This window comes from Aythya fuligula, chromosome 11 (assembly GCF_009819795.1).
Source record: "Aythya fuligula isolate bAytFul2 chromosome 11, bAytFul2.pri, whole genome shotgun sequence".
Taxonomy (NCBI): Eukaryota; Metazoa; Chordata; class Aves; order Anseriformes; family Anatidae; genus Aythya; species Aythya fuligula.
Window position 1 is genome coordinate 12,909,758 of NC_045569.1, and position 26,929 is coordinate 12,936,686.

Here is a 26,929-nt window from a genome sequence, read left to right on the forward strand (position 1 = left end):
TAATAGTGGGGTCTACTATACTGATTTTCTTTTCTGACCCTTAAGATATGGACATACAAGCTTAGATTGAACCTCCTTTGACAGGATGTATTTGTCCACTACACAGTCATGTTTTACTCATGTTCGAAATTAAGTAAAAGCACCATATGCAAGAGAAACAATAATGCTATAAAAGGAAGGCCTTTTACTACTCTGGGACTGTTCCATATCCATAACCAAAAGACGCACTTCTTCAAAGAAACAGATAGGACAATGACTGTACGGTAAAGGTTTAAAACACAGCAACAACATTTTTAGGTACATTTTCCAATAGTGTTCGATTTGCAGACCTGTAAGAAAAAATCCAGTTATGCAATGGAGCTGTGCAGACAAACAGGGCCTCCTTGCCAAGACTTGCTTTTCTTATTTACCTTTCATGGAACATATAGAAGGCAATGGACCCCACAAGCCCACCAAGATCAGGCTGAAAAAATCCCTGCAGTTATGGGAACTTCTGTGGTGTTCCCTGAGGTCCCCTCACAGCTCCCAAGGAATTCGACTGGAGCTGGACTGGGCCTCAAAGCTAGCTAACTTCTCACAGTATCTGCAACATCAAACTTGATGTGCTTTGACAGAAACCTGTATCGAGGAGCTCCAACACAAACCTCTGAGTAAATCAGTGCCCAGCCCAGCACGCCTTCACACAGACACAGAATACGCCGGGCTATCCAACAGGGTAAAGTTTTTCAAGGAGTCCTTAATAAATTAAAATGAAAACTCACAAGCTTAATGCACGTGGCCCACGACATTTGCAAAAGTTAAAATACACAAACTGCTCAAAGATTACACAGAATGCTGATAATAACAAACAAAGCCAGCCTATGCCATGCCACAGCAAATTCAGATACAGAAACCCCGGCGCATCCACCACTGTCCAGCTTTCCACAAATACAATTAAAGAGTATCTCTATCAGAGACATCCGTCCCAAGGAGGAGGGGTGGTACCAGGGGAGGGACAGTAGTTACGAAAATAAAAGAACTGCATTGAAGCCTGTATGCTGCTGTCTAGAACTACAGTTACATTTGTACCACCCATTCCCTGGGGAAAATGACATACAATGCAAACAGGCCTGGTTGTTCAATTATTCAAGTATTAAGAGATTCACAGAAAGACATCTGAGAAACATAACATTTTAATAGATGAAATAAATACTCCAGTACATGCAAGATAAAAACTGACATTGGAAAAAAAATTAAAAATCACTTTTGTTATAGTGTAATTTTTTGTTTGTTTGTTTAAACACTCACAGTAGCTTTTCCCCCAGTTTGGAAATCAACACATGGAAAACAAAATCACAACCTCCAGTCCTTCCACTCCTACACACCAAATGCACTTCTAACCTAACACTTGATGCAAAATAAAAAAAAGTCATACAAAACAAAAACAAACAAAATAGTAGCTACATCCATCATCTATGTGGTGGTGTTTTTTTTTTTTCATTTTTTAAATGAGTGAGAACTGAGGTAACCTTTTTCCTGAACAACCGAACAGTAAAATTTAGAAGGGAAATTTCGGAAGACAAGACAAGACAAACTTTAAAAACCGCACCCAGCGCGATTAAAGCTATTTTTTTCCTCTCTCTCTTTTTTTTTTTTTTTTTTTTTTAAGATACCCCCACCTCCCCAAATATAAAACTTTTAAACAGTTGCTGTTACCATTTGTGTGAAGACCATGTTGAATAAAGGAACATTTATCTGCAGATACTTCCTTGACTTCAAAGTAAAATAAAAGAAGCCAAAAGTGGCTACCTTTGTTAGTACGTATAGTTTGAATATGCTGTTCTGCTTCTTCACCACATGAAATCAAAGGATTGGGCTCATCCAAGCAAATTCTTTGGTATACAAAAAAAGGGGCGAGGAGGTGGGCTATTATTTTCCTTTAGCAATGACTGGGATCTAAACAGAAGGTGTGGGGGTTAATTCACAGAATTGGAGTTCACTGGCGGTAAAGTCCTGGGTGAAGATCTTTCTCTTAGTGCCTGAGATAACAGGTTGCAACCATCTGAGACGGCGCAAGCTGAGTTCCTCAACCTTTCCCTGTAATCGCTCATTTTGGTGCTACTTTCGGGGTGTTGGGCTATATCCCTGAGGCATTGGGTCAGGAGCACACAAGCAGATACCACGCTCATGGCTCCTCCTAGGATAGCAGTTTGCACAGCTTTGCCCTCTGGATTAATGGTGGCCGCTTTACCCAAAAACTGGGGCTCAGTGGCAAAGCCCACCAGAGCATAGACAGACTGCACCAAAGGTCCACTGAACAAGACGCAGCGGTTCCTGGTCAGCTCACTGGGTGAAGTCTTGACCTCCTTGACACACGCCAAGAGGGCGGAGGCGCTGGTGCTCATACATTTGACACTGAGTTTGAACTGCTCCTTCGCAAATTTGTCCTTGGATTTCTCACTGGCCAGCACGCAGGCGTCTGTCAGGAATTTCAAGTTCTTGGACATGTTCTGGGAAACCTCCAGCAGGAGCTGAGGGCTCATATCTGCCAGAGGGGTGGTCTTCAAGACCCCACAGCCGTGCTCCACCTCATGCCTACATCGGGTCACCTTGTAGCGATCCACCAAGCCAGGCATGGCAGGCTGGGCCCCCGGAGTCTCCACTGCAGCCAGGTAGGCAGCGTGGGCTGAGCATTCGGTCAGGGAGACCACCAGCTCCCCCATCTCCATCAGGCTTTCCCCCACCTCCCCGAAGCGTCCCATATTGAGCTGGCTCTGGACGTCGTGGGTCAAGATGGAAAGTCCTTTGGTCCTGGCAATGATCGTGTCCCTGCACTTCTCGAAGGACTCACCGAAGACAGACAAGCTCTCGGTGTTCACCGGCCTGGTCTCGCTCGACAGCAGCAGCAGATCGGCCACCAGTTGCATCTTGATCTTGCAGTGGTCGCAGATAGAGACGAGCTTCTTCCTCTGCACGGAGCCGCTGCTGGGGACGCCGCCGCCGCCGGACACCTCGCTGCTGGACTTGCCAGAGCCGCCGCTAGCCATAGCGCCGGGGGGGCACTCGCATGCCGCTCGCTACCCCGCTGCCACCGCCTCTGCCTCCGCCGCCCGAGCAGTCCCGACTGAGCCCGGCAGGATCGCTCTGCCTTTTCCGCAACATCATTCCATTAATCGCCGGGAGGCGAGGGCAGGCTGCTGCGGGGGGCGAGCTCCGCCGGGGCTCCCGCACCGCTCCGGCGCCAGCCTCCGCTCCTACGAGGCTCCAGCGGCGGCTCGGAGCTCGCCGGGACCCCCGGGGCCCCGCTCGGGCATGGCGCGGCTAATTTATTAGCGCCGTTATTATTTCACCCCTCCTGCTTGCACTTCCCTCGCCTTCCACCACGGAGGAGGAGGGGGTGGTAGGGGGGATCCCGGCGCGAAGTTCCCTCGTTCAGGAGCACCTCGGAGCAGCGGGGGAGCCGAGGGGAGTCGCGGCGAGGGAGCAGCCCCTCGGGTCGCCGCCGTGCCCGGGCTCCCGAGGTGGGCGAGCGGCAGCCGGGAGCGGCTCGCAAGGGCCGGAGGGGCGGCGGCTGCGCACCATGTGCCGCCCCCGGCGGCCCCGCGCCGCCGGCTCGCAGGAAGCGGCGCGGAGGGTGTGGCTGCCGGGGAGGGGAAGGGAGAAGGGAAAGGGAAAAGGGAGAGGGAGGGGGAGAGAGGAGGGGAGAGGGAACCGGAGGGGTTAAGACCGCGGGAAGGGATGGGAGGAGAGGGGAATTGAATTGAGGAAAAAAAAAAAAGGAAAAAAAAAAAAAAGCCACCGGATCCGGGTGCTGGGGGGGAGCGGAGGGCGGGATCCGTTCGCCTTCCTCCTGCGGCTGCCTCACTCCTTCCTGCCTCGAGCGTTCACGCGGCCGCCGCCAGCTCGCTCCCCGCCGCGGTCCATGCCCGCTTCGTGCCCGGGCCCCGCCGACTGGGCGCCGCCGCCCCGAGTTAGGCTCTTCCCGCAAACAAGGGCGGGGGCTCCGGGCTACAGCCGCGGATGCCGCAACCCGCCCGGCCTGGCGCTGCTCCTGCCATGTTCTGTAGCCGAGTCGCCAACTCCCGAGGAAGAAGAAAAAAAAAAAAAAAAAAAAAAGCGGAGAAGGGAGGGGAAGATCTTCTTTTAAATTCCCTTTCTCAGGCTCTGAGACAAACTATTGAGAAGAGGCGGCTGCCGCGGCTCTGCCAGCCAGACGCTGCATGGCTCTGAGGGAGGCTCTCCCCCCCCACACACCCTCCCCGTTGCCTTTGCTGTAACCTCACTTAAGCCTATCGCAATCTTTTGTGCGGTGTCACCGCCCTTCGTTTAAATCCTGCCCTTCCCCCGGCGCCCCGCTCCACGCCCGCCGCCCCGCCGCTCCTCCCCGCCGCCGGAGGCCGCAGCAGCGCCGTGCCGCGGCCGGCACCGCCCGCACCGCCGCCACGGCAGCGGCCCCCGCGGCGTTAAGGCGTGAGGAGAGCCCGGTGTTGGCTCGGAAGGGCTGCGGGGGGCGAAGGAGGGCCGGGGGAGGAAGGGACGGAGCGGGGCCGGCGGCCGGGATCGGCCCGAGGGGGGCTGAGGGGAGGCGGAGGAGCCGCCGCCGCCGCCCTGAGGTGAGGGGCGCGGGCTCGTCCCTGAGGGAGGGTGGCGGGGGAAGGTGGCGGAGCCGGGGGGAGGCTCTCCCTGAGTGAGAGCGTTTATAAAGCGCTAATTGGTGCTAAAGCGTGGTGGAAGGGGTCGTGAGCTTTTTATTTACGGGTAAACGCATCCCTCGATAGCTTGCGGTGGTCTGGAGACAAGTTTTGACACCCCCCCCCCCCTTTCTTTTTTTTTGAAGCAGTGGAAGTGAATTCGGTGTGTCGCTGTCACGGTGTTCGAAGATACCATCGGTTAGAATGTAGTGGGAAAGCATAATCCTACTAATGCTAACTTTGTGTATGGAAAGTGTTTGAAAACAGGACTCTCTCCTCTGTATGTTTCTGTTCAGGACTGCCCCAGTAGCTCTGGTTCTGTCAAAAGCATGGTGTTATGCTCGGTAAATCTGAGGCAGTTGAGTAAATGCTGTTAACTATTAATAAGAGGAAGATTACTAATTGTGCTGGAACAAGTTTTAAGAAGACGGGTTTAATGTTCCCTGGGATGCTTCCAAGGGGAATATGTCATTTGGTAAATGATGATGAGAATAGTGATGTCCCACACGTGAGATTCTCTGCTGTCGTGCAACATCTCTATCAAAGTAACCCAAAAGAAATCAGAGCCCATGTTGGAACCACATTTTACATTTGTTCCACATCTTGCTGCAGTTAAATAATAACATTATTTTGTTCCTTTCAATCAGATTTAACTTTTTAACTCAGGCTCGTAATTCTAGGCACTTACAACACATTTAACAGGCAACACAAATCCAGAAATACTTTACACAGCTACGATGAAGTCCTGCTACATTCATACTTCTGCAGGGGTATAAGTGACCTTGATGCAAGTGAAAATTGGAACAGCCAATGCCCTTGCAGGCCAAATCCAGTAATGTCCTGGCACAAACAGAGCCCATCTAATGGATTGCATCCGTTCTCCGGGCAAGTTTATTTGTACATCTTCTCACCCGTTACCTGGAGGAACCCTTGGCCTTCTCTGCTCACTGGCAGGGAGGGACGTGAGCAGGATGCCTCCAGTTCTGGAAGTGGTAGGGTTAACAGGATGTGTGCTTTTTGGGGGGTGGAGGGGAACCCTTGCTGTAGAGCCAGGCTTGAGGGAAGGGGCAGATAGGCAGTTTTGGGTGTGTCCAAAATTCGGCAGTTCTCCACCCACCCCTCACAGCAGCAGTGTGAGGGAAGTTCTGTTTACTTAGGTCACATTATAGCAGTTTAAAGGGAGGTCATGATTTGGGCCTAAACAATTTTGGTTTATGGCCAACAACTCATTTTCAAAACTATAAATAGGAATGATTTCAGAATACTCTGACAAATAAAAATCAATGGGCAGCAGAAGCCAGCTGAATTGTATTTCAAAATATTTCCAGATATGTCCTTAAGTGAGGCAGTGGGATATTACGTAGCACGAGGAATGCCTTTCATACAAATATTAACCTATTTTCTTTTAATGAGTAGTGACTACATTTAATGAGGATTTGAAAATTTCATTTTAGAAACCTTAGTTCTTACCCCTGGCTAGAAAAGTTGTTAAATGACCTAATAATCTCTTCCATTTTTAGATGCTGCCACTATGATTCTCCACATGGTGCCATTCCCCCAGGACGAAGAGGAGACATCCTTGGTGTGGACACTTTCTGTTGCAGCTCATCCGTAGCCTTTGTCCCTGCTGCCCCCATCAGAAATACAGTGAGGCCTCCACCCATGGCAATTCTAGAAGATGAAAGGGCCACCAAAGCAGTTCATAACTCCTTTAATATAAAGCAAGTATTCTCTGAGCTCCTTTAATTTGTCCACAAGACTGAGGTACTGCTAACCATCCACAGCATTAGCAAGGTGCAAAAGTGGTGATTGTTTTTGTTGGTCACTTGCTTGTCTCCAAGTCTCTTACCAAATGTCATTTTCCTCCAGTAGAAGCCTTGGGTATTCAGCTCTTTTGCATATGAAATGTGTAATGAAGAGACACCCAGCTATTCCTTTTGGCTACCTGTTGAATCCTTCCTACAGATGTCATTGTTGCTTCATGAGTATGCATCGCCCAGCTAGGTTCAAGATCACAGGTAGTCTGTTTTGGTTTTATTTTTGTTTGTTTGTTTTTAGGTTTGTTATTATTCAGTGGAATAAATCCTTGACTATTTTGGCACCTGAGTATGTGGCTGGGTGAACATAACTCTGAAAGGTGTCGGTGAACAGGGTGCACATCATTTAAGGAAAAAATAAAAAGTTTCTGTATATGCTCAAAGGAACAGGGAAGAACAGGGTTAGGAACCATGCAGGCTTTGTCTTCAGTACATAAACTAACTGCTTCTCTCCCGCTCCCCATATAGCAACACCAGTGAAAAGGTACTTCCTTCCATTATTTTTGTACAATTTGCAGGCCATTATTTGACTGTAAACACATAGTCTTACTGTAAAAGGGAGCTTTGAGGACAGATTCTCTTGGGTCCAGTAATTTGAGAAGGATTGTGGATCAGCTAGCTACATGCTTTAAAAGTCCAGTAGATGTATCTGTATTGTTTAGGCTGTAAATTTTACTGGGTGATTTTTGGGGTGCTTATATACCAAGTCCTTGGCACATCTCTTTCGAGGAGGATTTGTACATACCTGCTTGATTTCATGGCTGCTGAGTCCAAAAGCATCCTGCAGGACTTTGGCAGCTCTGTGAATTAGTGTACAGTCTTAGGAGACATGATAATCAGGTAGCCGTGCTTGGCTTTAAAAAGATTCCACTGACAGACCCTGAATGAAATAACACTGTGGGGCTGAAAACAGCAGGCATTGTCAGATACAAGAGATTAAAAGGCTTTTTAGTGTGGCTTAATAGTGTACAGAAGATTGGCTTACTTGTGAGAACTCTTTCATCACATTGATCCTTATTTTGCATTGTGCTTCATACAACAAAAACTGGAGGTCAAAGTCTGCTTTCTTGAATCATCTGACAACGACTTGGTGCTTTTATTGCTTAGTAAAATCTTTTTTTTTTTTTCTTTTTTTTTTTTTGTGATGGAGAAATTGATTTTTTGCTGCAGTAGCCAATGTTGAGTAATAGCTGAAGAAAAATACCAAGTTGTAATGATTTTATGAACGCTGTATGTGGCCTGGTTGGTGAGAGGAAGTTACTATAGAATGGGTTTCACTACTTTATATTACTGTCCTGTATGGATGTATTGATCTAACGTAATGGGGAGCTAGCTGATGAAGGAATAAGAGGTAATTCAGCGGTTCCCCTGTGTCAGCTGTATGTGACTAAACCCATGAGGTGGTAATTACAAGATGATAGCTCCAATTCCGAGGGATGCAGCTGTCTTGTCAGGCTGAGAACTAGAAATGAGAGGAGGATAGCGTTGGCAGAGGCTGACAAAGGAAATAATTTAACACAGAGCACGACTTTGCAAAAGGAGCTGGGCCTTCCTTTATTGCCAGCAATGGAACAGTAAGACAGACAGAAGGAAAGGCAAGCGCGTTGACTGGTTTATTGTTTTTAAGATCTCTTTTGTCTTAAATGGTTTGGTGCTAAGTAAGTGTTTTGTGGTCAGAACTTACTGTTGCTGCTTTGTGAGAGATTAAACCTGCAATGTCTGGGTCTGTCTCAGATCTGCAGAGGTAATCATGGTTGTTACACCAGGGATGCAACCTGAGACCTGGTCTGCGTGGAGCAAAAAAAAGACAGTCTGAGATCTGGAGGAGTAGTTAACTGATCACTTGCGACCTCAAATTGCAGGCACACAAGTTTTGTTTGATTGTCTTTGAAAATGATTTTGTATATAAATAAGTAACTTTTAGAATAATAGGTAGATTTTCACAAACAGACTTAAACTCGGTGTTTTGATGCTTCTTTTTCCTTTGTATGGCATAGTTAAAAACACAGTATCTGAGGTAAGGAAAAAAATTAAATAGGGTAATATAAGTATCTAATTCATGTCTGAAATACTGCTTAGCTCCTGCTGCTGCAACAGAAAGATAATACGGGTATTATTTTTTCCTCTCTTTATTCACTGTTTATCTCACTGTTGCTTTCACCACTTATCATATATAATTGATTGCTTGTCCCCTGCTGTAAATATGGATTTTTAATACATTGACGTGGTAAAGAGACAGGTTTTTATGTAAAAGGAAAATGCAGCTGCAAAACTTGGTTTTTGCAGAATGGAAGGTTGTGCCATGTTTTATGCTGACAGAGCCAGTCATGGCTTTCTGCCTCATGGTCTCATGTACAGGTACAGGTTTGTAGATCAGTTGGCTTGAAACTCAGAAGCACGTAATGGAAGAGTAGTAAATGCCATTGGTAAGAGTGGTCTAAGCATAAACAGGAATCCCAGACCGTCCTTTCAGGCCTTTAGCTCTGTTTTTTTTTGTTTTTTTTTTTTTTGAGATCAAAGGAGAACTTTGTATTTTGAACAAAATGTGCAAGGGCCCACCCTTCCTGAATTGCATTTTTGGTTATATGTTCAGTCCTGCAGCTGTAATACTCAACAGAAGTTTTTGTTTTCTTTTTTAACCCCCTCTCCTTTTTAATATATATCATGAGAGGATTTAATAGATGTTTTTGTAGGCTAACTGCAAGGAGTCTCTGATCCTACGCTTCTCTTATATTGTGCCTGAGTAATCTGTGAGGGGAGCTGCTGATCATTACCAGTTTGAGTCTAACACCTTTAATTCATCAGAAGTTCGTGTAATGTATTACTTACACTGGATGTAGGTGCCAAAACTGACCTGTAAACCTAAAATTAAATTGGGACTACAAAATTAATTTGACTTAGAGTGTGGAAAATAGGCCATAAATGGAATTCTTATGGGAACAGTATAAAATTCCTCTTTGACATTGATTCAATGTAATTCGTTTCTTAAGAGGGTAACTTTAAATTGCATAACCAATACTTAGTTTTAACCAGCACTGATTTCAAGCAAACTTTGTGGTAAAACAAGTATTGACAAGAACGTTCTGTGGTGTTCCTGAATTTAAGGATTTCAGTGTCTAACTTTATTGCAGTTGGCTATGACAGACATCACCCCCCCCTCCCCAAACCTGATCAGATGGGTGATGCTATGAAATTAACATACTGTTTGTCAAACATCTCCATTCAGTCTCTTAAGTTTTATTTCATAAAATACGCATGCACATAATAACATAACTTTGTGGTAAATATATGGTCAAAACTGAATTCAGAATCTGAATTTCAAGGTTATAACTGAATCAGAAATTTATGTTCAAATCATAGTAATTGACCCCTGATTTGGGAGAATTTTTCAACTTGGACCCAAAAGTTAAAGGTCTGATTAGCTCCAGATCAAAAATATGCATTCTCTGAATGGATGGTGAGTGTTTGATTTATTAATGAAATTAATCTGAGGACTGGAATTATTCTAAATCATTCATATTTTGCTCTGGATGCAAAATATTATTTTGCATTTCTGGATGCTTTGCTTGCTATGCTGCTAGTAACAGTGTTAAGAAACATATTTTCTTTTCTTTCTTGAGATTTAGAAATATTTTGTTGCTTTTAACAAGAACATGTTAATCGTGTCTCATTCTTCAAGTTTTTCCGTGATTGTGACTGTATTTAGAAGTCTGAATTAACAAACGCACAGTCTTTGCATGAGAGCTCATGCATTAGATTGTCTCTGCAGGGGAAAATTTAGGGCACTTAAGCTAATTCGAACTATGAAAACACTAATTTTGAATGTTTTACTGGAATTAACTCAGAATACCCTGGCATTCTGTAAAACGTAGGACAATGCTTTTAAATAGAGTAAGAGTACTCTGAATGCTGGGTCATCTCAAAAGTTGCTTCAAATTTTCTTTCATCTGCAACTGACCAAGTCTTCTGTATTACTTAACACAGTATTGGGCCTGTCCTTTACTAACCATGTAGGTGCAAAAGCAGGTGTAATTTCTATCTGACTGTATAAAGAGCGTATCTGTCCGTGAGACCTTAATCATTTTAGCTATTCCAAGCAATCACTTAAAGGCTGCCTTTTGCAACACCTCATTCACCTGAGCCACTACTAAACATCCTCTTGTATTAGTAGAGTTTAGCAGGTAGCTCTTGCATCTTCTTTCACCCTTCTACGTGCTTAGGGTTGATCTTCTGATGCTGTTAGTTTCTTTTCAGCTCTGAGATGTCTGCATGTCCTTCCAAGAAGGATCTGCCTTTTTCTTGGTGATTTCAAGTTCTTTGTTTTTTCCAAGGTGACTGTCAATGGAAAAGCTGTAAGATCCAATGTGTTGTCTCTGTTGTACTGTATTTGCAAATAAAAGTAAAATATGATGAATGAGAATCCATGCTTAGATAGAAAACTGCACATGGAAACCCACCACCATCAAAGACTTGAGAGCTTTTGGCAATTCAAAATATATGCATGTTCTCCTAACTCATATGAAATAACAGTATTGGGAAGTACCTTATGCACAAGTATAGTTCCAAAAAATGAAGCCTAGATTTAAAAAAAAAAAAAACGTGTGGACAGAGAATCCCAAACTTCATTAACAGAAATTTAGGACATCCTGAATCATCTCAAATTATAACTTGACCTAACCCTACTTAATAATGAAAACATTTTAAATCAAGAGGGGGAAGTAGATTTGCATTTTTGATGAAGTATAACTTTGTAATTGAAAACACTAGTAATAAAATTTGTGTTTTGCGGAAGTGGAAATGATATTCACAGCTTGAGACTTCCCGTGGCATGACTAGATGAGACTTTAAGCTACCAGATAAGTCATTAAGCACCTTGCATTTGCAATCTATAATAGCAGTAGCTATTTATTATCAGATATGCTTTGTATTGTAATTATAGTAGCGTTAGCCTCTAGGACTATAAAAGTTGTTAAGGAATATGAGAGTGCTTAAACTATGAAAAGCCTATTTGTATGACTCTATAGCTACCCTGAACCAAACACAACCTGTTTCACTAAAAAAAAAAAAAAAAAGCCATTTATTTTTTTTTCTGTCAGTGATATGAATGTATAGCTGCATGGCTTTTGTTTCATGTATGGGAAAGAACAGCGGAGTACAAAGAGTATGAACAGGTGTTTGTCCTGCAGGTGACTCCACGGAACGTACATGCTTTGAGAAAGTTCTTCCTGGACACAGAATTCTGCCTGATAGTTGCAAGTTCAAAGACAAGCACGAAAAGTATCTCCCTGCCATGCATATAAAAGCATTCATTTAAAAAAGAAAATGCATAGGGTTGTTTGGTGCAATGCTTGATATACTGAACTTATTGCTCACTCAGCAAAGGAAATTGCATTGCTTTTGAGATCCACATGTGAACATAGCACCAGATATTAAAGAAAGTCAAAGTTGGCTGGGTTGTTCCAGTAAGAAAAAACAGTTGAAGAAAATATTTCCCAGTAGAAATTAAGTAAAAATACATTTTATGCTGCAAGTCTAACATTCCAAATTTGAATCTGTAGTCTTTTTTTTTTTTCCCTCAGTGAATGTAGGTCTGATCCAGTAATAACAAAGTAAGCAGGAACATACTTTAGTAAAACCTCATTAATCAGGGCAATCTGATATTAAATATAACGAATATCAGGAAACTATGAGAAATCACCAAGCAAATTTGCTCATTAGTGACTTACTGGACAGCTTTGTGAGAGGTACTTGACTAAAACCCTGCTCCAGTTACTATACATTTAACAAGCCCCATGAATAGCTACGGTCTAACAGCTTCCTGTTTCTCAGGCAAACTCGGTAGTATTTCTGAAATTTTATAAAACAATAACCCTCAGGATGGAGGTTGCAGACCAGGCTGGTTGCTTATCAGGGCACTGCAATCCTGGATCCCACATCCTCTGCTGCCTGCTAAGTCCTGGAGACTCCAGTTTCTCATACTGCGTGTGTGCTTGGCAAGCTGCTGCTGCTTCGTGTGGCATGTCTGCCAGAAGTTCACAAGCTACAGGATTTTTATGGATTTGTATCAGGTCAGGAGTTAGTCCTGGATTCGGAAAGCCTCCTGAACCCATGCCCCAGATGCCTACTGACTGCTTCTGTTCTGCATGCTGTGCCCATTAGCACAACGAGCTCCTGTTTGTTGCAGGACTATATGCAGTGGCAGAATTAGGGCTGGGGTGTTTGCTCCGAACTGGTTCCATTGCCCTGTGTGTGAACGGAAGATCATCCCAGTAGCTAATCAGCCTGGCCCAAATATCGCCAGTAACAGCTGCTCTGATGTTTCCTCATATTCCCAAGTTTAAACTTACTGGAGTCCACATAAAATAAATAATTAAATAGAAGATGGTGCTATTTATGATTAAAATCACCTGTATGAGGAAAAAAATGAAGACCGAAGAGTTAAGTATGCCTATACAGACATTCATTTGTATAATTCATTTTGTTTTGGATAATGGAAAAGTGGAGTTACAAAGAAAAAGCCTACCGCTTTCTTTTTGGTGGTGGTCAGATGCTGGTGGTCAGGTATTATTTTAGTAACAAAGCAGCTTTATTTTTAGACGTCTATTAGAAAAAAATGATATCGCTGTGATATTAATTCACTAGTTTAGAGACTCAGTGCAGTGGGTCCGGTTCCTATCCCACAGACCAGCGGACACGGATCCTCCTCGTCCTGCTTTAAAGAGAGGATGAAGCGGGAGGACCTCGGGCGCTGCCCAGCCCTACGTTTGTAAAACCACGGTCGAGCTTCCACTTGCAGGTCCGCGTCCCCTGGGGCTCTATCCCGGCTGCCGACATGTCGCGGCGGGGCTGCCGCTCGCCCTTCAGCCCACCCCCGGTGTCCCCCGGTGCCTCTCGCTCCGGTCTCCCGTTCCAGCTCCTCCTTCTCCTCCTTCCCCTCCCCGGCCCCCGCCCCTGCCAGCAGCCGGGGCCGCCCTCCCGCGGCTGCGAGCTCCGGCACAAGATGGCGGCGGCCGCTCGCTGGGCCCTGCTGGGCCTGGCGCTGTGGCTCTGTGCGGCCGCCCGGGCCGGCGAGGCGGAGGGGAAGCATCGGGCGGGGCCGGCTAAGAAGAAGGACATTCGGGATTACAACGATGCGGATATGGCCCGGCTGCTGGAGCAGTGGGAGGTGCGGCGAGGGGTTGGGCGCCCGGAGCGTGCGGGAGGAAGGGAGAAGGGAGGGATGGATGCTCGGTGGCTTTCGGGCGGCTGGGGTTGGTTTGTGTCCCATGAGGGGGCACCGCCGGGCTGAGCGGGTCCCTTGGGTGCTGCCCTCAGCCCGGGCACCTCCAGCCGCCCTCTGCCCAGCGCCACCAGCCCCGACACGCGGCTGGGGAACGACCTCGGCAGCAGAGGCTCGCAGGCGGTGCGATGCCAGCGATTGGCAACGTTGAGCGATAAGGATTTCGTGAGTGAAGGTTGAATAGCAAAAGGGATGTCCATTCCACCTCTACAGAGTGGTTATGTCGTTGGTTTTTGTCTGTTTGTCTTTTGTGGGTTGTGTTTTCCCTTCCCTGCCACCCCTCATTATAATGGTGTTTTCTAATTTCATCTCTCTGCCCTCCATCCCCAGCAGCCCGCCACCTGAACTTTCTTTGACAGGTCGCTTTGGACAGTTCCTCACCACTCATTTCTCCATGTGGTTGTCGTGCTACTGCTCGCTTCTCTGTTTATTTTTGTGTTCTGTCATCTTCTGATAAATGCCAGAGCACTCGTGCCTTGTTTTTACTCGTGAGGCTGTTCTCCAGAACATTCTGCACAAAAACTGCAGGAGAGCTTCTGTCTCATGCAATGCCAGTGACGGCTGCAAGTCAAAATGAAGAAGTAGGGTTTGTATTCGTAATCCGGATGCAGTTACTTCTCTGAGAAGTAGGGGTGCCTGCCTTGGAACCACTTGGCTGGTTGGGGACTCCTTGTTTCCATGAAATGTTACTGTGTCTCTCCGCCTTCAGAAAGGCAGTTTCTTAGAAAATTGAGTTAAAATTTAAATTAAATGACGTAAAAAGCCCAAAGTTCACCTTCTGTTAGTGTTATCATCCAAGGACCAGATAGTCCCAGGTGCTAAAATATCATCTTAAATGATAGTAGTGGGCAAATTCAAGCAAGTTCGGCATAGTAGGAAAAATCATAAACAATAAGCATGGCTGAGTTTGTGAATTAGTAGTTTGGTGAAAGGGAGACGCAAGTTACTGCCTTTGGGACTCTTTGGCTTTGTGTTCTGTTCCAGCTGTGTGGTAAGTAGGGTCAGGAAGCTGTTCTGGTTTTATCTCTTTTGCTAGAGCAGGACTCTGATCCAGTTCACCATGTGCTGCACGAATGCTTGCAGCCATGCTGCATACAGATGTGGCTGAGCAGCTGGAGAGTTTGCAGCTCAGGTTGGCGTTGCCGCTGAGGAGATGCGTGTACAGCCAGGGCCATAGAAGAAAAAAATCTTACTGAAGCAGGGGCTCAACAATTACTGATTATGTGGTCTGCTGGATGGTCAGCTGTATGGCATTTCCCCCCGAGAGAAGTTAGGGCAGATGTGGGGAACATGAAAGACTTGAGAGTGGGGTGGCAAATAAAGAAGAAAGGCCGAGAATGGGCTTGATGGGGTGGGGATGAGAGAAACAAAGAAGCCATTATGAATGTGGATAAGAGCAAGAATTATGCTCGGGAGTGAGGGGGCACAGGGCGCAGAGCTGTACAGAATCAAGTTTCCTTAGTTTCAGCTGAGTGAGATGATTCTTAATATTCTATATTCCCATGGCAGTCAGCACAGAATCACTGGAGGGTGGTGGTCTCAGCATCCCTGGGGTCAGCCACAAGCCTGGCAAGGTACTGGCACAATGTGTGTGGCTGCCTAGTGAACATAGCATGATCTGGTGGGGAATGAACATGGGGAGAGAAGAAAAGGATTTTGCTTCAGCAGCTCAGCTGCAGAATGTCAACTAGAGCTTAAAAGTATGAGCTCTGTCTTCTTGCATCCTGCTTTCTTACTTGTGAGACCGTTTTAAAAACTTCTGCTTATATTAACTGCAGATAGATAAGTAATATTTCCTTACGAATATTTATTAGAGATTTCATTGTAATCTTCAGCATTTTTGAAGCTTGTTTTGATACCACTAAAGCCTGAGGGGGCAAAGTTACTACTAAGATCTTTTCAAACTTTTAAGGTCAATGGGTTGAAATAAAGCAGGCTTGCCAAAGTTTGAAAAGTTAAAGGGTTTTAATTTTGACAGCTTGCAGATTTTAATTTTGGTGCCTTTCTACCCCCACAGGGATCAGTGAATGAACTAAGATTTATCAGCATTTGGTGTACTTAGCCATTGTTTTTGGTAGAGAAGAAATAGGGTAGGAAAAATGGGCTTGGTGTGTGCCACCCAGGGATTTCCCGTGTGGTAAGGGACTCTCCCGCAGCCTTGAGTCCAGAGGAGCTGGAAACAGAACTGAGAAATCTTGTCTGGAGGTTCTTCTGTTGCTAAAATGTCATTCTTCCAAACAGTCCACTGTTGCTATAAGCTTCAGGGTTTCTAAGGTTTGACTCTGAGCTATGAGTATTTAATAGGCTATGGAATTAGGTGGCATTTGTTGCTGATATTTTTAAAAATAAAGATACAGGAAGTTGATGAGAAAGGTACAAGAATGTGAACTGAAGGGAGGACAAAGAAAGAAGGAATATATAGTTGTGACTGTATCTATGCAAAGCTTTCCGTCTGACACCTCATGTTAGAGTATACATTAATAAATCTGTTGGACATTTCAAATCAAAAGCTTACACTTTTCTGTCTTTACTTTGTAGATGGCTTTATAAATACAAAATAGTGCGATGTTCTGTACAAGATCACCAAGAAAAGAAGTAGCATGTAGGGGAACTTTTGACTGCTTCTTATAATGTTTCTACTGAAACTGCAATAATAGTGTTTTATGAACATTCAGTTGAATTGTTAAGGGAAAAAAACAGGTAATATATATTCCTAGGTTGGGCTGTCACTAAAGCTGAAGTCAATTTCTGTATTGTATAAGGAGTATTTGCAAACACTTGTTTCTGTCTTTCCCTTTCAAAACTATGAAATAAGTTGGTTTTGCACTAGCCAAACTGGTATGAAGTAAGGTTTAATTTGCTCTTACTTCTGAAGAACATTTTTCATTCAATCATGTAAGATCTTGTACTTCAAAAATACTTTACAAATACAAGTGTTTTCTGGCTTCCTCTACAATAAGCCTTGTCCCACTTAGTGACAGCAGTGGGACTTTCTTAGGCCTCTCCTTTGCTCCCAGTTCACTTAATGTGGAAATGTCAAAGGCATGCGAACTACTTAAATGCGTGCTTCAGACTTGAAAAATTGAAACAGATATGTAATTAGTAAGGAAAGGAGGGATGAAATGTAAGTCATTTACAAATCTCCTTCTATAGTAATTAAACTTTGAAGTCCCCTGCCAGAAAGACAGCACATTGTATGTAATGGAGATGGGAAAAGAGTGTAGGTCGCTTGTATGAAACCTTAACCTTTAAAGGGTAGGGGACACTCCCTGTAGTGTGAGGGTGTTGTGGGAGTTTATACGCACAGACAGAAATGAGAAAGTAATGCATATGGAGCTCTAAAAATTAAGCTGGGCCCCTGACCTCAGAGGCTTCCGAAGGGGGAATATCTCTAGATACTTCTGCAGTTCACATGCCTAATGGAGCAATGGATATTTTTGCTAAATGTTTGAAGTCAAAACAACACCTAAAATATCTACCTTAATTCCCACAGATTTACTAGTGCTTGGGTGAATGCCAGTATAAGATTTCTGATTTCTTTTTTTTCCTTTTTTTTTTTTATTTCTGTAGTATAAATACTGTTAAGAATCAAATTGTGGCTTAATGTAAGTTGTCACTGTACTCAATCATCTGTATTGGGAGCTTTTTCAAGGGGCAGTAGTTTGAATTCTGCCTTTCCAAATATTTAAATGCCTGTCAACGTCAGCGGAAGCACTAATAATTTCTTTTTTTCTTTTATCTAACAATGTCTTGGTGATTATGTTGTCAGAAAGTGAAATTCTCTTCATCTGTGTGTTAGAAAAATCATGAAACCTTTAATAAAAGTTTTCTTGTGACTTGAGCATTGAAATTCTGAATTCTTTTATTTGTTTAAAGACTATAGTGAGGAAAATGAAATTCTCATTAATGGCAAAGTTCCCAGAACTGAGCATTGACCTTGGTTGTACATTGCTTTTATTATTATTTATATGTCTGTGAGGCTCTTCAGTGCAGCTTTTTCTCAGATCATCTTGTTTGCTTAGTAAACTCCTATGAAACTCCAAAGAAGAAAAAAGAGGTTGTTTTTGAAGTACCAAGATGGAGTTGCGTTGAATTGGCCATCAGGCTGAAATATTTCTCAGTACATGGTAAAATAAGATTCTGCCTGTTGGTATGAAAATGTGCATCATCGCAAGGGGAGGCTTACAAATGGGAAGAGCACTCTTAGTGACATACCCTGAGACAAAACTCGATGTTTCTTTTTAATCAGGAGTCTCCATTTTTTAAACTACTGTCTCTATCAAAGCAAAGTTACTTTGTAAGCAATGGAGAGCTTTAAAAAAAGAACAGTTCTGTGGAACAGGTAATTTTAAATTATCCTTTTCCTTTTCAAAACAGAAAGATGACGACATTGAAGAGGGGGATCTTCCTGAACACAAGAGGCCTCCAGCACCAATAGATTTCTCAAAAATTGATCCAGGCAAGCCTGAAAGTATCCTGAAACTGACGAAAAAGGGGAAGACTCTGATGATGTTTGTCACTGTGTCAGGAAATCCCACAGAAAAGGAGACAGAAGAAATTACCAGCTTGTGGCAGGGCAGTCTCTTCAACGCAAACTATGATGTACAAAGGTAATCTGTTGTACACAAGGATGAGGTTTTTGCTTTTACAGAGCTCTTATTTTTTTATTCCTGAAAATATTTTTGGTTGTTCATCCTGTGCTCTTCGCTAGCTCCATCGATCCTCACTCTTGCTTTGTTTCTGCATCAGTTTATATACAATTTTGTTTTTCTTCTAAGTCACTCTGGAAAAATTCTAGTGTGGCGCATAGATCTTTTTAACACTTACTCACGATGTGTATATAGCCTAGCTTCTTTTTATCTCATTATGGTTCAGCTATTTATCAGTTTTAGCTGCAATAGTTTGCCTTTATGTGTTGATGGAAAACATCACACTTGGAAAACTTGTAACCACAAAAGGCTTTTTGTTGCCCTGGCTAAAAATGAGATTTTTATCTGAGAAAGAGGATGGTTTTGAAGCAGAGGAATGTTGCACTCTTGAATTGAGACTGAGAAGGGTTGCAGTAAGACCATGAAACAGATCTAATGTCCATTAGTAGACTCTATATAGTGTCAAATTAGTTCTAGAGTTTTCTACATAGTCTCCTACTTAGTTGTTTGTAAGCTTAATACTTTTTATTCATGTGTGTGCTAGTGAAATGTTCTCGTCCTCATACCCAAGCAACAACAAAAACAAGACCAATTTCTTGCTTTTAAGTGGATGTCTATCTTGGAATGCTCTGAATTAAACAAAATATTTTAGCACTGGAAAGGCACAGAGCTAACTGGAAAAAATATGTATCTTTCCTCTAGGTTCATTGTTGGCTCAAATCGTGCAATCTTTATGCTGCGTGATGGCGGTTATGCCTGGGAGATCAAAGACTTTCTGATAAGTCAAGAAAGGTGTGCGGATGTTACTTTGGAAGGCCAGGTTTATCCTGGCAAAGGAGCAGATGAAAGTGAGAAAGGAAAAAACAAAACAAAACCTGAAAAAGCAAAGAAGAAAAAAGATGCAGACAAGAAATCTAAAAGCAGCAAAGAGGACAACCGAGCAACCAAGCAGAGAGATGATCTATGACAGTCGCATTAACCAGACTGAATACTGCTCTGCTGTTCCTTGAAGGGAAGCGAGTTTCTGTACAATTTCTGGCTTTACTAGGGGGAAGGAAGGAAGCAGACATTACTGAGGTTAAAAGACTTCTATGTTGAAATACAACGGTTTACTTATTAATGTTGGCCATTTGTTTAGTTACGGGAAAGGTAATGTTTAATACCGGCGACTGACTGGTTTGTAATTCTTCATGCTTTTGTTGTTGTTCAAAGTTAACATGAAAATCTGTGTCTAACATTACAAACTTAAGTGAAAGGGAAGAAATACTGTCTCGGAATACACCCGTGTTTACCTGTAGTAGCTGCTGTCTGTCATGGGTATGCAAGTTGGTCATTCATTCATTGTTGCTCTTAGGTAGCAGAGTTCATTTCTAAAAGATACTTTGGGAAGCCAGTTTGCCAGGCTTAGTTTGCAAAACTGGCTGAAATTGCAGAGAACAGTGTTACAGTGGCCAAAGGTGCCTGAAATTACAGGGTTTAGGACATGTCTGAGTGGACTGCCTTTCTTTACAATAAACAAAAACTCTTCTGTCCATTACCAAGAATGCACAGGAGCGCTTAGAAGTAATAGAAGCTAGGTACATCCTCAACTAATGCACTCCAAATCCGTACAAAAGAGATTCCGTACCCATCAGAATTGATGCTGTTGAGGTTAATGGAATTACAACACCAACAACAGGAATGGTGTCAGGGTGAAAGGAAAAGTCAGATTCTGCACGTTGCTACTGCTGCCAAAGAACTGTGCCCACCAATGCAAATGCTACGTATGCCCCATTATCTTGACAGTGAGTGAGCAGATACAACCTTAACTCAAATTAATTTGTTTTGCTAAGGGTTTGCTTAAATCTTTGAAAAAACACTAGTTTCAATAGAGAGGTACACATGAAATAGACGTACCAATTAATGATGTCTAATAACCAGATCATGGTGATTTTTTAAAAATTTTTTTTGGTAGATTCCTGAGTGACATGGTTGACTGTAAATGAACATTGATTTAAATGCTATGAAGATTGATATTTGGGAGCAAGTCTGATTTCTTCTTGAAAGACTTTATGTAATTAGGAAGGTTTAATGATAATGCAAACTGTATTCCGTTGAATGCATGGCTTAGAGTTGCATTTCCTTTATCCCTTACTATGTGTTAAGGACTAAACGCACCGAGTTTTTTTTTTCCACATTGTTTATTGTTTTCCAGAGTATTAGCACAGTATTAATTGTCTTCATTCAGTAGTACTAAGATAATGTTGCTTTGACTTTTTTTTTAAGGTGCTAATATCCAAGTGTTTTGGATGAAAGGTCCTAATTGAACCATAATGGTTGATTTTGTGGAATACTTCCAACATCAAAAGTGCGAAACTGTGACTTACTGAGTGCTTGTTCCAAAATAAATTATGTGGCTAAACTTACTGTTTCATTGAGTAGTAAAACCTTTTAAATAACAATACATTTAGATAGATACCTGGGGAGAAACTAACCCATCTTTGGTTTCTGTAGTTACTTGTAAGGACTGAATGATGTCGATGGAAGTTCCAGGTGATCATTTTTATTTACTTTCAATGGCATTTGTATTGAGTATTAAATAAACCTTTCCTACCACACTTCACTAAAGAATTGTTGGAAAACTGAAAATCATGTATTTCTTCAGGTTTAACTTTTATATACTACTGTTAATCCAAAAATGTGGCAGAGTTGAGATAAGCCTCTGTAGATACTTGGATATTGCACTGGGGAGAGATGTGTAATCTGTTTCTTGTTCATAATTAACTGATCTTTTTTTTTTTTTCTGGTTTTGTACCTCCCTTTTTTTAAAGAATATTGCTTCTCAAAAGATGAACATAATTCAAACAAAACTGTAAATATGACGTTGACCATGTTTTTGTCTTTTTACAACATAAATCTGTAATATAGAGATGACAAATCAGATTACCATCAGAAATGTGTGGAAATGTTCCGTAGTTTTCCTAATGTTACAAAGCATAAGCATATGACTACTTTTTGATCAAACTGTGTTTGTTTTTTTTTTTTCCTGAGCTGAATAATTAAGCAATACAAAATAATGGATAATATAGAATCAAATATGCTAAGGAGAGGGGACAAATACTACCCTACAACTCTAGCCCAACTTCTGAGAACAGACACTTGTTTTAATCATTCATAAATCAGTGTTTACAGTAGGCTGGGTCTCTTCCCTTCAAGTTAAAAGAACTGGGAGAGACCAGCTTTGAAATTCGACCAGCCAATTGGCCCATCATTTGCTTTTGAGTGATTAATTTGAATTTGCCAAATGTAGGCATGTTCTGTACCACATAGCTCACTTCATTTTTTTTTGTTTGTTTGTTTCTCTTGTTTTTTTAAAGATTTTGCTAGGTATTCTGGTGTTTGACTCGGTGTTTGTTTTTTTTTTTCTCATATAAAATACAAAAAAAAATGTCTTCAAGTAGACTTTGTCTTGCGTTTTCCTTCTCTCTTCTCCCCCTGCCCTCTGCCACCCATGCTTTATAGCCAACAAATGAATAAATATGCTATTAAGTGTAATGTGGTCATCTGGAAGTAACTTAATCACCACGCAGTCTTTCTCCAATATCACAGTTCATAATTCTACTCCAAAACATTTAATGTTCTCTTTCAAAACTCTTTGGGATCCTAGCACTTGTACTGGTGCAGTGCTACATAATCAATGTTATTTTCTATTCATTTAAGAGACCCAAAGACAGTATTATAGATAAGTATAAAAATATCTTCAAAAAGTCATTTGAGGTTGTTAATGTTCTAGAAGTAACCCAGCAAATGCTGTTTTTCACTGTACAGTGTTGTGCATTCAAGTCTCACCAGCCTTCCAACAACAGCTTTTTGTGGCTCTATATGCAAGCAAAAGATACAGCCTTTACAATGAAGTTCAACAAGTAGGTTGGTGATTACAGATCTCCTTGTGCTTGCCTTCTTAAGTTCTACACAGAGGTACATGGAAAAACATCTACTGTCCTGACAGCTAAACTTCTGCTGTTTTTCTCTACTCCATTTAGTTATTTCTCTGTTCTAGTGTTGTTATATTTTCAAGGTTATTGTTATATTTTAATCCAGCTGCCCTTCTCAGAAAAAAAAAAAAAAAAAAAGTTTGACAGTGGTACCACACACAATGTGCATTTTGTAAAACATTTCCAGTTGACAATATTTTGTCTGTTAAAATATTGGAATGAATATCTGTTTTCTTTTTCAAGATAATCCTAATGTATACTGTTTGCCTTGTGTGTTCCACTTTGTGTTTTTTTTTTTTTTTTTTTTTTTCCAATTAAAATTCCTAGCTAGAAGAGAATAAGGGCAATTTGTATTCTTGGGTGCTTAACATCATCAAGCAAAGTAAGGAAGGAAGCTGACATTTAAATTACCAGGACAAGGACCTGGAAGACCTGAGAGAAGAAGCATATGCAACAGTTGAATCCTGATGGTTGAATTTAGAACAGAACACCAAAGACTACATCGTATTATTTAGGAGATGCAAGCAGTGTAAACATTGATTTTAAAAAGAGGAGAATTCCAGGTGTAGACCTGACTACATTGCTAAGGTTTACACAAAACAATGTAATAAAGTTCAGTGCCATCAGTTTAATATAAAAGCGTGCCTATTACCAGTCTTTTATCTCTATCTGCTGCAGTCTTTTTCCTGCTAGCAAAAGATGCGTAGGATCTGTAGTTCACATTGCAGCTTTCAGTTTGTCTCTAACACCATTCTTGCACTTGATTGTAGGTGAAGGACACATTTTTAAAATTCCATCTCCAAGTCCATTATGACACACTTAGAAGTTTCCCAGCCAACAGGACTTCCGATACTCACTTCTCAAAGCATTTCTCTTCTCTGAAAAGTCAGGTCAGCTTTGGCTTCAAAAAGACCCCCACATTCCTGTGACTGCTTTTAAACTCTTTCAATTTTCTTTCAAAAAGGAAATCATAAATTAAAATATCATTCCATTAAGATATGGAACAGCCTATTTTTTGTTTGATATTTGGCCACTGTTCTCTTGGGCTTTATGGTAAGGCTTGGGAATTACATGTATTTCCAGTTTTTCTGTGGCTCATTTCCTTTTCTATTTAAGGAGCAACAGTGCTTGCCTTCTTCAGGGTTTTCTTTGATTGGATTGCATGTTTACAGCAATGCAAAGAGCTCATGCCTGGATAAGAGGCATGGAGATGCCTCTTTTTGCAAATACCTGTTCCATTAGTACTGTGATGTTTCTGATTCTTAAGATCTCCATTCTACTATGTGTGTTGCTATAGTTTCATTTGATAATTCTTACTCTATCTGCATATCACTGTTTTCAGTCTTTCGCACTGTCATTTTAACAGGGGCAAGACTCTGGATTCAGTTTATATTAAATTGCCAGGAGGTTAAAGCTGCTTGGATTCATGAGGGGAAAACACTCTACTGTTTAATTTCCAATTAAAAAAAAAAAGTCTGGCAATGCAATTTGCTTGGACACACGATGCATCTCAAGCAGAAGAGGTTTGTGCACTGTGGATTCTGGTTATTATTTAAAAGGTTGATATAACACATTACAATCAAACATTACACAGTGTACCAGATTTTATCCAAAGACAACTGGTTAATGCTTTGTTTCTTTCCAGTGTGATGCTACTTAATAGGCTGGTAGTTTCACTATTGGTACTGCTCTTACTTGGGAATAAGTTATCGGTGGCATTGTAACGATGGAGTTTTCTAATATGAAAAGTAGGTCTGTTAATCACCTAAATTAACAATAAAAAATTCTAATAAAAGATAATAATAATTTTAAAAAAGTTTTTTTGAAATGTTGGATGCTATTGTGGGAGGGAGAAATGGGATAGTTAAAGGAGCTGCAGCCTCCTTCCAGTTTTACTGGCAAAGGCCAGCAAATACATATTGGCAGAGCACATGAACTTGCTGTTAAGATAAGGATGGTCTTGGGTCAGGCACTGCTCCTTGCCTGCTGATCCCACACAGCTCTGCACTGTGTGATAACGACAGAGTCTTCCTGTCTTGTGAAGTATTGTAATTGATGCCATTTAGGGTGCCTTCAGATATTTCAACTCTTAAACAGCAGCACTGGGGTGAGTGCATCAAAATAGAGTCTTTCATCCTGTCATCTGAAATGAAATCTCACAAGTATCCAAAACAATACATACTTCAAATTGCAGAATTCCTTTGTATGAACATTGTATTATTTATCCTGCTTGTCATAGCACAGTGCATCCCGCCCGGCTTGCCATCCTTGATAGTCAGCTGTTGTCTTTCTGCTGCTGTAAAACACGTTAATAGCCATGTGAACTTTAGATAATTGCAGTTATAATAGGATGCAGTTGCCAGGGAACTTAGTGGAAGCGCAGATATGGAGGTGTTTTAGCACTTAATACAGCAGGTGAGTAGAGGATTTTGAAAACTGTAAGTGTTTAATGTGGGAGGCGGGTATTTTGTTGTGATCTAATGAGCTGTGTAACCCAACCCAAAGGCCACATTCCCTCCACCTTCCATCCTGTCTCTGTTCCTTCCCACCCTATTCCCTCATCTCATCACCATATAAGCCATATTGCTGGGTCTTAGATAACCCTAGTGGTGCAGAGCCTGAAATATATTTCAGTCACCTTAGTATTTGTGGCAGTAGCGATAGGCCAGGACAGTCTTACTTCCTGGGATGGGAAATCAACCTCAGGTTCATGACAGCAAAAATGACACTCAAGAAATACCCAAATACTTAGTAGCAGCAGTTGAATATTGGAGATGCAGTGCAGCAGAAATAAAAGCCAGATCAGCTGTATCAGTTCTCTAAGGTGCTGCTACCAACACACAGACCCTTGTGCCTTAGGTGAGAGACTAGCACTTCAGGAAACATCTCCGAGCTGTACTGGTCATTGCACACACACAAAAGAAGACAAGGCTGCGACTGTACTGGGGATGATCTCTCCCTAACCTCACTTTACACCCTTTGCCAAGGGAGGAAATGTTTATTTCTAAAGGGCTTTCTCCAGACCAAATCCCCCTGTGAGCCCTCTCAGTTTCCTCATTGCAGGCCACTGCCTGTGTCCCACAATAGCTGCTGGCTGCTGCGATACGCCAGCTAGGACCCCAGCTCAGAAATCTCCACATATTTGTGAAGTGATGGAGCTCCCCTCGGCTTTTGTTTCAAAGGGGACACGCTGCCTGGACTCGGATCTGAGGTGAAGAGATGGCTGCAGGGAGGGGCTTCTGAAGATGCCGTTTGTGAGGAAGGCCTGCAAGAGGAAGGAAGGGTGTAGTTGCTGTGGTGGTTTCCCCACAGCCCTCCCCATCCTTTGGTCAGGAGGAAGGTGATGTGACAGAACAGAACAGTCTCTGAGTCAGCGGACGGGATCATGGCCCGTTGGTGATGCCAGGACTCATCGGGACGCATGCACTGGCCTTGTGTGCTGGTGGGAGGTGGGGGCAGGCTGGGCTGCACAAAAAGCGTGGTGTAAAGGAGCTGGTCCTTGCTGTCCGTGTGTGGGGGCAGCAAGGCTTTGGCTCTCTGTTGGGCTGTGAAGCTGAGAGGAGACCAGCCCTGCAGCTCCTAGCTGAGAAGAACCGGTAGCAAGCAGCTCTGTTCTTTGCTTGGCACTCAGAAGAGACTAAATACAAGCTTGTGACGCTCTGCTGGGAATATTACTGTCATGCTGGGCTAAGAAAGGGTTTATTTAAGAACCAAAATCTCTTTTTTGTTTTGTTTTCATTTTGTTTATGATTCAACCCACCCTCCTTGCTAAAATAAAATAAAATAAAATAAAATAAAATAAAATAAAATAAAATAAAATAAAATAAAATAAAATAAAATAATAAAAAAATATTATTAAACACAACAAAAAACCCGCCCCGAAGGCCCTTGCTGCCCTTCCCTCCCCCTGCAGGGCAGGGCTGGGCTGAGCAGGCCCCGGGCACCGCCCGGCGTCCCGCGTCCCGCGTCCCGCGCGCGGCCAGCAGGGGGCGGGCGCGGGCAGGCAGCGGGCGGGGCCGCGCGGTGAGGGCGTGAGGTGGGCGCGCAGGCGCCGTTGGGGCTCAGTGCCTTGTAACCCCTGGCAACGCGCGGCCTGCGGGCCTGCGGGTGGCGCTGCGCGGCGTGCCCTTCGTGTATTCGGTGTGACTGGGCTCTGTTCGAATATATACAGCCAGCTGAGCGGCGTGGTTGCTTTAGAGCTGGCGTAAAGAGTTGGATACAGTTGTCTGTATAGTTTGGTGTTAGTTCTGACGGCTGCATATATCATAGACATACACAGCCATGAACACTGCCTTGCACACAAATACATGTACACACACCTTACCCAAGTATATGCTTACATGACATACAGGTACATACACACAGAATCATAGAATCATTAAGGTTGGAAAAAATGTTCAAGATCATCTGGTCCAACCATCATCCACTACCCATGTCACACACTAAATCATGTCTCTAAGCACCAGATCCAACCTTTCCTTGAACACCCCCAGGGATGGTGACTCCACCACTTCCCTGGGCAACCTGTCCCAATGCCTGA

At 42.8% G+C, this 26,929-nt stretch overlaps 2 protein-coding genes and 1 long non-coding RNA gene across 3 annotated transcripts; 2 read left to right on the forward strand and 1 right to left on the reverse strand.

Annotated features, from left to right (window-relative positions):
• Positions 1 to 1,150: 1,150 nt before the first annotated feature.
• On the reverse strand, positions 1,151 to 3,714 carry TLNRD1 (talin rod domain containing 1). Its single transcript, XM_032194694.1, has one exon. It carries the CDS (start codon positions 3,024 to 3,026, stop codon positions 1,956 to 1,958), a length of 1,071 nt encoding a protein of 356 aa, XP_032050585.1. The 5' UTR covers positions 3,027 to 3,714; the 3' UTR covers positions 1,151 to 1,955.
• Positions 3,715 to 4,560: 846 nt separating this feature from the next.
• LOC116493362 lies at positions 4,561 to 11,773 on the forward strand. The gene is made up of 3 exons (XR_004253749.1): positions 4,561 to 4,592; positions 6,191 to 6,688; positions 11,674 to 11,773. It is a non-coding gene; the product is annotated as an uncharacterized LOC116493362 (long non-coding RNA).
• Positions 11,774 to 13,452: 1,679 nt separating this feature from the next.
• Positions 13,453 to 21,043, forward strand: MESD (mesoderm development LRP chaperone). The gene is made up of 3 exons (XM_032194698.1): positions 13,453 to 13,652; positions 18,144 to 18,376; positions 19,118 to 21,043. The coding sequence occupies exons 1-3, from the start codon at positions 13,488 to 13,490 to the stop codon at positions 19,380 to 19,382; spliced, it is 663 nt and encodes a 220-aa protein (XP_032050589.1). The 5' UTR covers positions 13,453 to 13,487; the 3' UTR covers positions 19,383 to 21,043.
• Positions 21,044 to 26,929: the final 5,886 nt, after the last annotated feature.